This window comes from Eretmochelys imbricata, chromosome 3, assembly GCF_965152235.1.
Source record: "Eretmochelys imbricata isolate rEreImb1 chromosome 3, rEreImb1.hap1, whole genome shotgun sequence".
Taxonomy (NCBI): Eukaryota; Metazoa; Chordata; order Testudines; family Cheloniidae; genus Eretmochelys; species Eretmochelys imbricata.
In genome coordinates this window covers 138,742,865-138,759,860 of record NC_135574.1, presented here as the reverse complement: position 1 = coordinate 138,759,860, position 16,996 = coordinate 138,742,865, and the positions used below count along the sequence as shown (strand labels likewise).

General features: G+C 42.7%; 1 protein-coding gene across 1 annotated transcript in view; it reads right to left on the bottom strand.

Annotated features, from left to right (window-relative positions):
* WDR64 (WD repeat domain 64) overlaps positions 1 to 16,996 on the bottom strand; it is a 136,417-nt gene that overhangs the window by 45,640 nt on the left and 73,781 nt on the right. Inside the window, exons 11-12 of the mRNA XM_077812175.1 lie at positions 8,696 to 8,822; positions 4,476 to 4,624 (exon numbers count right to left, since the gene is read on the bottom strand). Coding sequence (XP_077668301.1) covers positions 4,476 to 4,624; positions 8,696 to 8,822 — 276 coding nt within the window. The remainder of the gene's footprint in view (positions 1 to 4,475; positions 4,625 to 8,695; positions 8,823 to 16,996) is intronic.

Below are 16,996 nucleotides of genomic sequence, written 5' to 3'. Positions count from 1 at the left end.
GGGAAGTAGAGTGAACCAAGGGGCGGGGGGTTTCATCAAGGAGAAACAAAGAGAACTTTCACACCGTAGCCTGGCCAGTCATGAAACTGGTTTTCAAAGCTTCTCTGATGCGTACCGCGCCCTCCTGTGCTCTTCTAACTGCCCTGGTGTCTGGCTGCGCGTAACCAGCAGCCAGGCGATTTGCCTCAACCTCCCACCCCGCCATAAACGTCTCCCCCTTATTCTCATGGATATTGTGGAGCACACAGAAAGCAGTAATAACAGTGGGAATATTGGTTTCGCTGAGGTCTAAGTGAGTCAGTAAACTGCACCAGCGCGCCTTTAAACATCCAAATGCACATTCTACCACCATTCTGCACTTGCTCAGCCTGTAGTTGAACAGCTCCTGACTACTGTCCAGGCTGCCTGTGTACGGCTTCATGAGCCATGGCATTAAGGGGTAGGCTGGGTCCCCAAGGATAACTATAGGCATTTCAACATCCCCAACAGTTATTTTCTGGTCTGGGAATAAAGTCCCTTTCTGCAGCTTTTGAAACAGACCAGAGTTCCTGAAGATGCGAGCATCATGTACCTTTCCCGGCCATCCCACGTTGATGTTGGTGAAACTTCCCTTGTGATCCACCAGAGCTTGCAGCGCTATCGAAAAGTACCCCTTGCGGTTTTTGTACTCAGTGGCTTGGTGCTCCGGTGCCAAGATAGGGATATGGGTTCCGTCTATGGCCCCATCACAGTTAGGGAATCCCATTGCAGCAAAGCCATCCACTATGACCTGCACGTTTCCCAGGGTCACTACCCTTGATATCAGCAGATCTTTGATTGCGTGGGCTACTTGCATCACAGCAGCCCCAACAGTAGATTTGCCCACTCCAAATTGATTCCCAACTGACCGGTAGCTGTCTGGCATTGCAAGCTTCCACAGGGCTATCGCCACTCGCTTCTCAACTGTGAGGGCTGCTCTCATCTTGGTATTCATGCGCTTCAGGGCAGGGGAAAGCAAGTCACAAAGTTCCATGAAAGTGCCCTTACGCATGCGAAAGTTTCGCAGCCCTGGGAATCATCCCAGACCTGCAACACTATGCTTATCCACCAGTCTGTGTTTGTTTCCCAAGCCCAGAATCGGGGTTCCACAGCATGAACCTGCCCCATTAGCACCATGATGCATGCATTGGCAGGGCCCATGCTTTCAGAGAAATCTGTGTCCATGTCCTGATCACTCACGTGACCGCGCTGACGTCGTCTCCTCGCCCGGTATCGCTTTGCCAGGTTCTGGTGCTGCATATACTGCTGGATAATGCGTGTGGTGTTTAATGTGCTCCTAATTGCCAAAGTGAGCTGAGCGGCCTCCATGCTTGCCTTGGTATGGCGTCCGCACAGAAAAAAGGCGCAGAACGATTGTCTGCCGTTGCTCTGACGGAGGGAGGGGCAACTGATGACACAGCTTACAGGGTTGGCTTCAGGGAGCTAAAATCAACAAAGGGGGTGGCTTTACATCAAGGAGTATTTCAGGCAGGACTTCACGGAGGGTTCCAATAAGAAATGGTGCACCTAAGTTATTGTTCTTATTGGAACAAGGAGGTTAGCCTGGCCTCTGATTGATACATGGCTAGATTTACCTCGCTGCACCTTCTCTGTGAGTGACTACAGTGTGACCTAGAGGAATGAGTCCCCTAGACGGGGGAGGGGGGGGAAGCAAATGAGTACAAAACAAATCTGGTCTATTTCTTGTTTTGATCCACTCCATCTATCTTTTACATCTTTGGCTGGCCGCAGATGGTGCAGAAGGACTGCAAGCAATCCACATCTCATGGCTGCTCGACAGAAGATGGTACAGTTCGACTGCTAGCCATCCTCGTCTCTTGCCTGCCCGGCAGAAGATGGTACAGTATGACTGCTAGCAATCCGTATCGCCTGCCTGCTCACCATAAGACGGTTCAATAGGACTGACTGCAGGACTAAAGAGAATGACCTGGTCAAGTCACTCCAAATTTAGTCCCTGCGCCCATGTCTGCCCAGGCGCTCCCGGCCGACGTGGCCAGGAGCACCTCGGACACAAAGATGACGGCTACCAGTCGTATTGCACCATCTGCTGCCAGAAGGCAATGGGTTGCTGCTACTGTGTAGCAATGCAGTACCGCGTCTGCCAGCACCCAGGAGACATAGGGTGACGGTTACCTGAGCGGGCTCCATGCTTGCCGTGGTATGGCGTCTGCACAGGTAACTCAGGAAAAAAGACGCGAAACGATTGTCTGGAAGGGGGGGCCTGACGATATGTACCCAGAACCACCCGCGACAATGTTTTAGCCCCATCAGGCATTGGGATCTCAACCCAGAATTCCAATGGGCAGCGAAGACTGCGGGAACTGTGGAATAGCTACCCACAGTGCAACACTCCGGAAGTCGACTCTAGCCTCGGTACTGTGGAAGCACTCCGCCGAGTTAATGCTCTTAATGCACTTAGAGCATTTTCTGTGGGGACACACACACTCGAATATATAAAACCGATTTCTAAAAAAACCGACTTCTATAAATTCGACCTTATTCCGGAGTGTAGACATACCCATAAGAACCTAAGACTCATTGAGAGTCAATAGGAGACAGGATTCTAAGTGCCTAAATCCCTTTTGAAAATATCACTGAGGCTCAGGTACTTTTTTTAAACATTTTACTCAGAGACCCTGCCGAAAAGCTCACATTTGAAACAGGCAACTCAGATTGAGGAAGGGGGGGGATCAATTAAAAAAAAACAACCACCCAGCTTTTTATGTTTGTCTAGTTTGTTAACACTTTTTCTAAGGGAAGGACTAGATAAAGTCTATAGGCTTTACAATAACTGGTCCATTTAAAAAAAAGTATTAGTTATTGTAATTGGACCAATTTCTGTTGGTGAAAGAGTCAAGCTTTTGAGCTCTGCAGAGCTTGTCTCTCTCACCAACAGAAGTCGGTCCAATAAAAGATATTATCTCACCCACGTTGTGTCTTTCATATCCTGGGACCAACATGGCTACAACACCACTGCATACAACAAGTGATCTGAAAGAGGAGAGGATGTGGGTATGGCAGACAAAGCCAGCAAGCTGGATCCAGGCCCATCAGCCACATGGAAGACGGTTCAGAGAAGAGAGTAGGGAAAGGATAATAGGAAGGTGACAGTTAAGTCATGTAGATTGGTGTGACAGGGCAGCTGCTCCAGAGCACCATCTCGTGGACAGAGGTCACTCTGCAGCACCATGCCCTGTTTCCTCTACCTTCTCAGGGTCCTCAGGAACTGCACTCTGCTAGCCTAAAGCTAAATTTAAAACATTCCCCCCTGGGGTCCAATTTATTTGGTCCTTAGACAGTTTGGCCTACAAGACCCCAATGCTAGCATTCAATGTCTTTCTCCCCTTAGATAGGGAGTCCCCAGCCCCCCTTCTCAGACGCGGATTCCAGTTCAATCACCACTCCTAGGCTTTACCCAGGTAGAGCTCAACTTTCAGGGTTTGCCTTCCAAATTCCACTCATGTCAAGGTCTTCTTCCTGCCTTAGCGGGCTATTCCCAGTTATCCTCGCTGGGGCAGCTCCCCTCATCTCAGGGTCTTCCCTGCAGGAGACTTTCCTCAGTCTCTACCACAGCTTCCTGAGCCCCCCCTTTCACTGCAGCCTCCCATAGCTCTTTATTGGGCAATGGCAATCTCCTGACTCCTCTCAGGGGTAGCTTCTTAGTAAGCAGGGTTGGCTGGCCCCAGGCCTTCCATCCCTTAGGGCAAGTCAGCCCGTTACCCTTGATTAGAGCAAATTGGGGAGGAATGTTTAACCTTTGATACGGAATCATCTTCTAGTGTTGTAGTTTTTCCAGATTCTACATAGTTTCCAAAGTAATTTTTCATTGTTTAAGTCCCAATTCAGAAAGCCCTTGAGCTGCAATAGGCCATGAGCTCATGCTTACCTTTAAACAGATGCCTAAGTACTGTCCTGAATAGGGATGTGCTCTGGAATCGAGGACTATGTATACATGCTCAGATTCCTCATCCGAAGCATTCTTATATCAGTCACAGCTATTAAACAGCTTTTTGTAGCCACTTAAATGATCACTGTTTCATAGGCTGAATTAAATTTATATACCAAGATTCATTCCTGTAGGTGTAGCGTGGAACAAAAGCCAAGTGAAGGAAAAGGAGTTCACCATCAAGACCAGATCCTCCTCCCCACCCATCCTTCTGGTGCCTAATGTGAAAGAGGAGACTAATTACATTGATTCTGCAGTTCAGCTGAAAGGGTCACCTGATAGAAATAATGCTGCTGTGATGTTAAATGGCTTATTTAGCAGGGATTACCGCTTCCCTAGAGAGCTACAGCATAAAAATAGCTGCAGAGATGATGGCTCGCATAACAAACACGATTAACTCTTGCCTAATTGCTCAACAATTTATCTGTGATAAAAGCAACTGCAACATTCCTTTTCTCCCCCAGTTTGAAGGGCGCAAGTTTGTGCTCACCTTCACAATAGATTCGGCACAGACAGTGAGAACTTGATGAAAAGCCCTGTTGTAAGCCAGTACGTTGATGTTTCTTTCGTGTGTTTGTGGAACCTGTTTGGTGTCTTGTATCATCCGGGTTAGAGGATAAATATCAATGACAGATGACCCTGAAAATGGCAAGAGAGGTACTAATACATAACATTTATGTGACTGTGCAAACTGCCATTTGCGGAAATGGATCAACTCTATATAAACCATTGTATTTGATTTGAATTATGCAAGAGAATATAGAGATACCTCTGGCCTGTATTAGTTCTAGAGAATTTCTGCTGTCTGAAGAAAAGTAGAAAATAGTCACCACTCTCAAGCACAACAAACAATCACTAAATAGGAATATTTATCATATTTTGCTGCCTTAGACAATCAACTATCTAATTTTTATGGGAGAGGCAACTTTAGCCCCCAGATCAATAGGAACTAGGGGATTTATAGTTCCAGAGGGGGCCAGTGTAGGAAGGAACAAATTGATTCCTCAATCCTGACTGATAGCAATCTCACTGAGTAAAGCAATCCCAGAAGTCACTTCCTATTGAACAAAGCAAATCCGTCTGTAAGCTATGCTGTCGTTTCAATACCTTGGTTTATGCAGCACTGTAGGTGCGCATGGCACTTTGCAGACAAATAAAACCTACATCTCTTTGATCAGAGCATTTACAGTCAAAATGAACCATGACATAGGGAAATGAGAGAAGGTTGAATAAGGGTCAGTTTTCAACTGCATAAGCTCACACGCCTATTTGTGCAGTGTACACATCCAAGTTCCCATTTTATTTATTGTAACATAATTGAACTGATACAAGACTTAGGTTCAGCAGTGGATTTGTAGGAGGAGAAGGTGTCTGCAAGGTGCAGGGTATGATTCCAGACATATGGGACAATACTGGAGAAAGCACCACTGTGCATCTGTCAAAATATGCAAATAGAGCATGTTAGACAGTAGGACTTATCCATAAACATCTGTATCTGTAATGATTTATGGACATGAGAGGATTAAAATCTGAAGCCTTCTATGTAAATACATGTCAAGTAGATGGCAGTGAGGATTAGTTCTCCTATGCATAACTTGGGTCTCTTGCCCTCTCTGGCAGTGAGGAGGAATTCATTTTACCTTTTAATAGAATCGCTAGCAGGGCTTAGTGTTTAGTCATAATTATCCTTGTATGGATTGTAGAACAGTTTGGCGAGACTGAGTTGAGACAATTCATCTCACACTAAATCCTCAGCTGAGGAAATATCCAACTATGTATCTGCAAATCCTATAGGATTTAAAACTTTAAATGACCCTTTTCACATATAACTATTTCACTGGCCTTCAGAATAAGATGACACAAACTTTAAGAGACTCAATCAAATGCCAGACTAAACAGAAAGGTCAGGCAGACTAACATCCTTTACAGGAATGTAGGGCGCTTCTGCTGAATCACCCTGGACACATGTGGTAAGCCCCCTTCAAGAAGGCTCAAGGTAATTGACAAATCAGACTGGTAGGTGGGTCCAGTTATCTCAAATGTTGAGGTACAAGTGGTGGTATCCTCCCTTTGGAGGGAAACCCTACAAATAGCCAAACCTAGGAGGAAGCTCAGCTGCACTTTATATTACTGAGTCATTGTTTGATTTACCAGCTAAGCCAAACTGCAGGAAGAGTCTGTGCACTCTAAATGGGGTCAGCCCTTTCACAATAGGTGTTTAATTTGGCAACATGGGCTTGTGGTTAAAACTCCGGGTTTAGAGTCAGCAGTTTGAGCTTCTATTCCCTAATGCTGCTACTCATAACCTATGCAGCCTTGGGCAAGTGACAAGTACTATGGCATCCAAATATATGTAAAATATGGGAATCAATAGACTAGATGGACATTTAATAGTTTTCTACATCTCAAATTCTGCACAGGTTTAAGATAAAAACTAAGTCTTCTCTTCCCATCCCCTACACCCCATATGAACAATACTCCTTATGGTAGAGGTTTAAAGAAAAAACAAAAAAACAGGACATGCAACACTGGGCTGCAGCAAATTGGGATTCTTCCCTGCAGCCAATACTTTCACCCCAGCCACAGCGTTCAAACTATTGCTAATGCTGAGACTTGAGTAGCAACCGTAGATCAAGTCTGCTAATGCTCCACAGCCTGGGAAAGGGAGGAATCCTCACATACCTGTACCAGTGAAGATGCCCAGCACCCAACTCAGCTACATGGGGTGCATGCTGGGAGAAAAACACTGGGCCAAATGCCACTCATCTATGATTTATACCATGTAACTCCCAGTGACTTCATTGGAATTACTCTAGATTTATACTCATGTAACAGAGCTTAATTTGGGCCTCTTTAATACAGTCCAAAATTTGTTATCACTCAGCTGAAGCCTTTTAACAAAGGGACGTAACTATTTATTTTCTTCCATATACAAAACTGAAAATAGATCTTCATTAGAGTGATCAATAGTGCATTAAGAATATTGTTGTTTGGGTGCAAAATGGGAGGCAAGCATTCTGTCAGATTCTTAGCTAACACTTTCAGAACAGGTCCAGAAGATCTAAGCAGTGAATTTCCATCTCTGCAGAAGCACTAAGACTGCTGTCTGAATCTCCACTGTCCTCTGTCACTTCAAAGTTTCAGAAATATTAAATAAGTTCCTTCTTTCCCAGAGACAGTGGAGTGCCCAGAAAATAGCGTTGACTCCATGGTCACTGTTCTGTTTTCTATACAATTGTCTTCTTTAAAACAACAACAACAAAACCACCAAAACTTTCAGATATATAGAGTTAGTGAGAAACTGTCACCACCAAGGCTTTGTCTTTTCTAAGAAAAAGAAGTGTATGTTCTTACCTCATGTTAACTAAGGCAAGGTAAAATCTTAGTGAAGACATGGCAGTTTGTAGTTTTTAAATGTTAGCAGGTTAAGGTAAAGATTATACAGGAATCTAGGGTTTACTTTAGTGAGGACCAACTTCAAGATACAGTGAACCAAGTATTTAAATAAGAACATAAGAACGGCCATAGTGGGTCAGATCAATGGTCCATCTAGCCCAGTATCCTGTTTTCTGACACTGGCCAATGCCAGATGCTCCAAAGGGAATGACAGACCAGGGCAATCATCAAGTGATCCATCTCCTGTCATCTAGTCCCAGCATTTGGCAGTCACTGGCTAAGGACACCCAGAGCAAGGGGTTGCATCCCTGATCATCTTGGCTAATAGCCATTGATGGACCTATCCTCCATGAAATTATCAAGTTCTTTTTTTAATCCAGTTATAGTTTTGGCCTTTACAACATCCCTTGGCACCAAGTTCCACAGATTTTTGTATCATCTGCAAACTTGGCCACCTCACTGTTTATCCCTTTTTCCAGATAATTTATGAATAAGCTGAACATATTGAAATGGGCAGCCTTCCATTCTTCCCTGTTTCTAAGATAAGTTGTTCACATCTTCCCCCAGAAAAAGCAGGGAGCTTCCCTGGAAGGTGGGAAGAGAACCTGCCACCTCACAAAGAGTGTGTTCGAACTGCCAGGCCAGAAGGGAGGGGCTGGCAGCTGGACCCCATTATGTCAGCCAGGAGCCTTTAAAAGGAAAAGTGTAGGCCATGGGGGAAGCTCTTGTTCTCATGTAAGAACACACTTTTCCTGGCGCCCAGACTGACAGGCTCCTGCCTCCAGCAGTCTGGAGGGCAAGACACTCTAAACTCGAGTGTCTTGGGAACTGACTGTGGTTGTAACATTCTCTGAAGAACAGTGACATGGGGAGAGATCCCTTTCAAGGGATTTAAATAAACAACAGATGGCAGGGCTGAAAGACGGTGTAACTGGTTTCATTTTCCTGAAGAGGGGCTCAGCTTTCAAAAATTTGGGAAACTTTGCTTGAGAGAGATCATCTTCTGTGTCTGTCATCTTAAGCCTCTCATGCATATTCCAAATTAAAAGGAAAACCAGATTTTATATATAAAATGAAACTCCTCCACCACATCAAATGGAGGGATGCCAAATAGCCTTCATCTGTAAATGCCTCATTAGCCAAGTGTAGAAAATTTCTGTCATGTCCTAGATTTCTGTACATCCCCCGTATCTAACTTTCTCTACTGTCAGGCCATGCTGCTGTCACCTTCTTCAGCGATGTTTCAGAATATGGAAAATCAAAAATTAAAATGAGGGGAAATGTGTTTCTCATTCACTAATTATGTCTACACACCTGTAATAAGCGTGCCATGGTTATTGTCAAATATCATGGCATAGATCTGCATTTCTGCAGGTTTCCCCTGACTATCGTGGAAGATCTGCAGCAGCGAAAGGGTCTGTATATCCCACACTCTAAAAACCTGGAGGAAAAAGAAAGGTGCATGGGTGTCACTATTATATTTCCAACTATTAATAATTTGTATTACTGTAGCAGTTAGCAGCCCCAACAAAGGTCAGGGCCCCACTGCATTAGGTAATGCACAAACACGTAGTCTGAGACAGTCCCTGTCCTGAAGAATTTACAATCTAACTAGACAAGAGAGACCAAAAGAGCAGCGGTATCCCATTTTATAGAGGGTAAACTGAGCACAGAGTTGGAATTGCCCAATGTCTCAGAAGCAGTCTGTGACGGAGCTAGGATCTTAATCTCATGATAAGCACTGGATGGGAAATGGTTTTCCCATCCCACAAAAATGTTTGAGTTCAAACTTTCCTGGCTCAGTTTGGTACAAAAAATTGAAATCTCAAAAATTTTCCATACAAAAAAAATTGGGGTTTTTGGTTTATCGGTTTGGATCAATCTAAATGTTTCATTTTGGTACTTTTGAAACGTCTTGTGATGCTGGCCTCTTTTTTAATCGATGTTTTAGTCTAATTAGCGTACATTTTGAAACAAAGTGGTTTTGAACTGGGAAACCAGGTTTTTTGTTTGAAAGTGTCGAAACTAAAAACATTGATAATTTTTTTGGGGGAGGGGGAACTGAGTTGGGAGAGTCATCAAAACTGAGCTGGTTTCATGAAGTTTCAGTTTCAAGGAATATGTGGTTTTTGAATGAAAATTCTCAATGTGTCCCACTCCTGAGTCTTAGTCTACTGCCTTAACAAGATTACCTCGACTTTCCTCTACTTTACCCTTCTCGTATACGTGCTGATAAAAAAAACCCAGAGACTAGATGATAGTATTTTCAACATTGTGGCCAGGTTCTCCAATGACAGACCAGGTATACAGTACTTTAACTATAGTCAGTAAGGTTTATTTACATAAATGAATCCAACAGGAAAAGAATGAACAAAAGTGATTTAAGACAGAGCACTTAAATACACCCTGCTTCCACACACATCCCTCACTGCAGTAGCCCCCAGAGGTCCACACACACTGCTCTCAGTACTACCATGTTATGCCATAATTCCATGTTTGAGCACAAAGGATTTCCCAATAAAACAGACATCTTATACCACTAGAAGTTATTCTACCATCACTAGCAACTTCAGGCACAGATACATGCCTAGTCTCCTTCAACAGCCAAACTATGGTAATCTTTTCATGTATGTGCAAGTTACTTGGAGTAATTAAAAAGCATCATTAGATTATACTAGGTGCACCCATCTTTGACCTTTGACCCATGGCAGGGTGGTGTGTCTATTGTTTAAATATACACGCAAGAGGCGTTAACTCTTATCTTTCCACTGGAAGAAAAGGTTGCAATGGCTCTGTAGTGTGACCAAGTGATTTAGGGTTTTTGAATGAAATACTCTGTACTCAGCAGTCCTTTCAATACAGCAGTAAAAAGCACACCGATTACTCAGCAGTTAACAGATTTTTTTTAAAAAACCTTCATTTTAAATACCTTCTATTTGTAAAATCTCACTGGCACCAGAGGGCAAAGTTAGAAGAAAATTTTACTTTTTATCTTTTCCATTTACTGAGTCCCAGAAATTCCCGGGGACTCGGCTTGTGCCAAAAATAGAAATAATCTGATTAGGATCCTGGAGTTCCTCCTGTATGTTGTGAGCCAGATGGCTGCCTAATGCCTTTTTGAGGTCGTTTAATATCACATCCGTTGCGCAATACCTGTGACTGCTTGATCTCCCACCCTATATTGAATCCCATGGGAACCAGAGGAATTCAGATTATCAGAGCTCAGATTATCAGAGCTCAGTCAGCAAAGGAAACAGCACCTCACCTGCAGAAAACACATTTCAAATTCCAGATGTCCAAAAAAAATTTAATGGATATTTGAAGCTACGTCCAATGCATCTATTTTATACACACAAACACATCTCACCTGAAAGGTCTTCAGTTGTGGCCCCTCTCCATCAATGATCGATAGTTAATATTCTCTGCATAAATGGAGTGAAATAATCCACATTCACGGGCCCAAGGACACCACCACACATAGATGGGTCTATGAGCCAGAACCATGGAACCACTGTAGATCTGCCAATGCTCACAATTTAACTGAGAGTCTCTCAGTATTTGGTGGCTTTGTTAAAGCCCCATCTGCTAGAGTCAAGAGCCTGCATGGGCATCTTAACTTTCATTTTAAAAAAAAGTTTCTAGCCTTCAGGTTTAAAAAGAAAAGCTTGAAAATGTGAAGCAGTGCACCCTAAAGGCTCTAGCAGGTTAACAAAGAGAACCTGAGATTTGTTTTATTTATTTTTTGAAAAAAGCACACCTCATGAACTTTAAGACAATCTTATTATTGGGAGGGTGGTGGGTGGAAGGGACTCATGATTTTTAAATACTACACTGGGTGAAAGTTTGTGTCCTGTATTATTGAGGAGGTCGGGTGATCATATTGGTCCCTTCTAGCCTTGAAATATGTGAATTTATGCCTCATGCTTGGAGTGGGGAAGGAAGGAACAGCCGTATCTGTCTGGGGGTGCTGAGGGCATTGTAACTCCACACTGCAGGGGCAGATATAATACCCTAGAAGCACAAGGCGGGAGTGCACATATTCACCATTGCTACATCTATACTGTTGGCATATATACTGCTAACCAGTCTGTACATAAGGGAGAGAGAGACCATAGTCATGCTGTCATCTGCATTCTGGGATTTGCAACACTGTGGTCAGTGCTGGGCAGCCCCTTCCTCAACTCTCCTGAAGTGTTTCAAGTTATAGAAGTCTCTGTGTCTTATTTTCTGAGCGCATTCACACAAAACTCCCACAATTTAGAAAGAAACACAGGGGGAAGGTGATGACATGCATGCAAAACAAAATCATTCTGAGAATTGTCTTCATTTGGTAGGAGCAGTTACATCTATTACATGAGAAAGAATGTGATCTTGTGGCTAAAGCTCTGGACTGGGACTTGGGAAAAGTGCGTTCTGTTTCCCGCTCTCCCACAAATTTCCTGTGTGACCTTAAGCAACTCACTTCACCTCTATGCCTTGGTCTGTAAAATGAGGATAATGATACTTTCCTACCTCACAGAAATACTGAGACTAAATCAATGATTTCTGAGGAGCTCAGAGGTGAAGAGCATGAAGGTCTTCCAAATAAATGTGCCAGAGACAGGTTTAATTTAGTCTTTCCCCAAAAGGGAGTGCCTCAGCAGGGCCATGTTTATTTTGTATATTAAAATGTTTTACACTCATGCTATACAGTACATGCTTAAATGGTTCCTCAAATCTTGTATCAAAAACGATAATATAAGACACCTTGAAAAATAGGGCAGCCACATCCACAGCTATAGAAACATACAGAGTTTAGATATCTGCAGACTTCGGTGAAGCTGCAACAGAGCCATGAGCAGCTGCAGGCATAGATATAGTGTAAGCTATAGGGCTGCTGCACCAGTCCAGGAGGGAGCAATTCTATGCCATGTAGTCTGTTTCCGTGCCCTTGCCTTAGGTCACAATTTATTGATTGGACCAAATCTTAGGCATAATTATTGCCTCTGCTCCCAGGGGCTACAATTCACAAAGGCTCTCTCTTCTTCTCTCTCAGCCTCTCTAGGTCCTTGCCCTAATCCAAGAACTAATGCAAGCGGGGGTGCTGGAACAATTTTTATAGTGGGGGTGCTAATGATGGAAACCATGTGTTTACTGTTACTACTTCAAGCCAGGGAGTGTGGCAGCACCCTAGTTCCAGCACACCAGAGCTTCTCTACAACTCTCCAGGTCAGCAGAACTATTGCTGGCTTTATAAGACCCGGGGCTCATCAGACTATCACCTGACCCATAACCTGAGCTTGGAGGTAACTGATCAGTCACAGGTGGGGCTGGGTCCATGTCCCCTGAAAGGGTCCAGTAATCCTGTGACATATGGTAAGAAGAAAATGCAACTTTTGGGAACTCCCATTCAAGTTAAGATTCTCCAGTGGATCTCCAGGATAGAGCTGCACATTTTAGGGAGGGTGGGTCAGAGGGATTCAAAAAACAAAGATGCATTTAGCAGCTAGATTAAGGGTATTGTTGCATTACATACATGCAACCCCAAGGGATCTTATCTCTGCAACCGGAAAGAAGGACCTAAAAAGGCACTGTTTGCACATTGACTTGACTATTGCAAAAGGACAGTGCCCTGAAACTTGTGGAAGCCACCCATAAGCATAAGCTCATGATAGGAACAGAAACACTAAGAAAAAAAAGAAACCAACAGAGTTAAAAGCACAAATATCTAGGACAACAAGAGTAGAGCTCATTTCCAAATGCTTTTCTGATTATTATATTAGATACTACACATAGGCACCCTATAAATACATACAACAGATTAGACATAAAGCATTTTTTCTTGATCTCTTTCTGCTCACTGTAGGGATATAATTTTGTAAAGCTTTTAATGACATGCTATATAATGAGGTCATCAATAAATTATAAGGAAATTACTTGCAGCCAGTATTACCTCAGAAGTGACCCAAACCATCATTTTATGTGAAACTCAAATTCAACCATCCCCAGGATGTTATTAATTTAGAAACTTCTTTGACTTATAGGGAGAGGGCAGATTAAACTTTCATTAAAGTCAGTATGAGCTCTAAAGTAATTGCTCTTTAGTTCATCTCTCCTAGTGTCAAGAAATCAAATCTGACAGGAAGAACATTTAGAAAAACAAAAACATGACATCTGTCAACTTCACAAGGAAAAGCAGTTAGGATCAAATTTATTATGGATGACTCAGAAGAATTAGCACCTTATATTAAAACTGCTCTAAATATGATGCCCTTTGAAGACTTAAGACAGTTGTTGGAAATGCTACTTTTACAAACTTACTATTAGATAAAGTTTAAAATGTCTCTAGATTCTGCACTAGAGCACCTTCAGTCTGAAAACCTGATTACTTAACAATTTAAGCCTCTCAACACCTCTGTGAGGTAAGCACAGTAAGTATTCTTTCCATTTTGCAGCTTGATAAACTTCTGCACAGAGACTCCTATCCTCAAAAAGGTATTTCAATAGAAGTTATGAAGCTAAATACCTTTGAGCATCTGGGCCAGAGAATTTAAGTGACTTCCTTAAGGCTACATAGCATGTTGGCGTTAAGAGTCTGATGTAGAATCCAGGAGTCTCGACGCCCTCAGTTCAAGCACCATATCATACTACTTGCTTCTTTTGAAAGTTTGTTTTTAAATGTTTTGGCACCATGTGGTGTTTTCTGGGTACAATGTGTAGGCAGCAGCTCTATACTTTAAGAGAACCCTGATTCAGTTAGAAACAGTCTTCGCCCATGATAAACTCAGCATCTAAAAAGAAGTGCATCACAAGTGACAGTAAGCATTTCTTCAAAAGCTAACTGCTTATACATTCAGTTAAGAACTATTCAGTATTTTTAACATTATAAAAGCATTAAGGGAGTTTTTTATTTTATTTTTCAAATTTAGAGGGTCTCTTGGTTTGGAAAACATTGCTAAGAAGAAAAGGCAGCCAGAATTTAGAACCTGGTGTATTTGATAGTAAAATAAAAGTAGGCAGTAATATATGCTGAGACTGAAAATATTCAAGGTTATACAAGATCACAAGGTAGAATGGAATTCTCCTGCCCTGGGAATGGATGTGAAGGTCATTGGAAATTTCCTGCATCACTAAACAATCTAATTGGTGCCTGAAAAAACAAACAAACAAACAAACCAATTCTTATAGAATTCCAAGGTTTCTGGAGCAATTATAGAAGGGGGGAGGGTCAGAACCTGGTTGTGTATTAAAATTGTGCTGGTTACATCAGACATCATGAATGGTTATACAGAAGCCTACTTGGGAAATGCAGGTATAAAGGAAATGTCAACTGAAGATTTAATTTGTTTTGAGGAAGAGTGTGTTGATGTGAAGAATTTTTCATTCAGACATATATTTCTCCGAGATAGTATAGAGGCCAGAGGACCATGTCAATTGTATTTACTTAACTCTCCCCTCAGGAAGACTACAGAAACTGGAAAGTTAGATGAAGACTAGTCTAACATTTCAGGTTATCTACTTGGGGTTTTGGTAAACACATGCAACTTCGAAAGCTTTGAGGAGGAGCAGTAGAGGGAAATAGCAAGGCAGAGAGAAGACTTGCAACAGGAAATTTGTGTGAGTGGAAAAATTTATGAAGCTGACTCAACTGGATCAGCAAAAATGGAAAGTCAAAATGGGAATGAAAGTGTTAGAAGTTAAGGCAATTCTGCAGGAAGAATTCCCAGCATTGTGTGGAAAAGTAGTGGAATCACCAGAATACCACAAGAAACAACTGGAATAACTGAAGAACTTAAATCATCCAAGAGCAGGAAGTTAGGGAATCACAGTAGTGATTGAAAAGAAATCTGCTGCAGATAATAAAGAGAAAAAGGTATAAAACCTTTTCAGAAACTCCGGTTTCATGTATGTCTGTGCCAAAGGCTGTAGAATAGATAAAATCAAACTGAAGACAGGTGGGCCTGGTATTCCCATGAACTCCTCAAATTAAATTGTAAATGGGAGTACTGGAAAGCTTCTAGTGAAGGTGCAATTTCCATCCTGTGTTATACAGACAGATGTCAGACTAGATAAACTAACGATCCTTTCTGGCCTTAAAAAACAAACAAAAACTCTATGACTCCTCAGGATGAAGGGAAGACAATCTTTATACCTGTTGGGAAAACCTAAGTTGCTTTATGTCTGCTGGCTGAGTCTGAGGTATTATCTACTTTCAGCACTGTGCTTTATGCTAACAAGTCAGAAAATGAAAGCAAGGAAAAGGCAAGCCCTGCAAGACTATTCTCTTTCCAAGCCATATGTTAACTCTGGAAACCTGCTATTTCGGAGTCTGAATATTAAATCATGCAAATCCATATGTAACTGGACAAAGAGCTCATATGAGGTGCTTCACTATGGTCACCAGAGGGAAAAGGATCACAGCACACAGCTTGAGTACTAGCATGGCATAAAGACAAGGGTTCTTCTAGAGGAAGACAAAATTTAAAACCAGATAACAAGTCAGATCTATTGAAAGCCAGAAAGCACAGCAAGGCACACTGTCGGAGATGTTTAGGGACTCATTTGCCAAGGAAGTGACCATTGGTTACAATGCATATCCCCATGAAGGAGAACATATTTTCGCTAGTGCAGCACAAAGGCCATTGAAAAGTAATGCTTCTCAACCCCGAGCACTTACACAGAGACAGCCAGAATCCTGGTGCTTCAGCTCCACAGCCCCATTCCAGCAAAGCCTTGACAACATTAAGTGTTTTGCTAGACTAGAGCTTAACAAGGGGTGGGTGTGCCATCAACAGCACTACGTAACCCAGAGAGGATGTGGCTAGGCATGGTGGGCAACCCACTGGCACACAACCCTGGACTATAAAAGGGTGCTGCTCCTCCCCTCCCCTTAGAGCTCCAGGAGGCGTTGTGTGTACCTAAGTTCACAAAATGCCTCCAAGACCTGAATCAAGTTGGTTCTGCATCTCCCCTTAGCGTCAGTTGCTTTATAAGTCCTAATACTGCCCCTAGGAGAGAATTTAGTTTTATATCACATCCTTCACAGAGCTTTTTACAGTAATAATTTAGTAATAGGAATGAATGAAAATCAAATACTTTTGTGCGGGCTCCTTGCTTGCCCTGTCTCCAATCTCCGTATCATGTGGAGGGAGTATAGTGATTTAAATGAGACAGCAGAAGCTCAGACAACAGCAGAACAGCATTCATAAATCTTTCTTGCCTCCCTCCCCCTGCTTCACCTTGATTCGTTCTCCATCCTGTGGCAGTGAGCTGGGGAGATTACGCAAGCAACCGTTTCACATGAGTAACCTGAACACAATGTGCCACAAGCACTCCTGAGAGACGTATGCCACTGCTGTGTATTTACATACGTGCATGAACTCGTACATGACAAGCGTTGACAGCAGGCAAATGCAAGCACATTTACTGTGGACTTTAGGAGGTGACTAGTGGTAATTGCCATAGGGACAGTTATTCATAGTAACTTTGCAGTTCTAGTTATATATTAAAGAACTTCTCCTGACACACTGACATGCTCCAACTGCCCTTGCAACTTATGTGCATGCATCCCTCGTGATAAAATGCCAGTAGGCTCTGCCCTGTGAAAAAGGACACACACCAAAAAAACATTAAAAA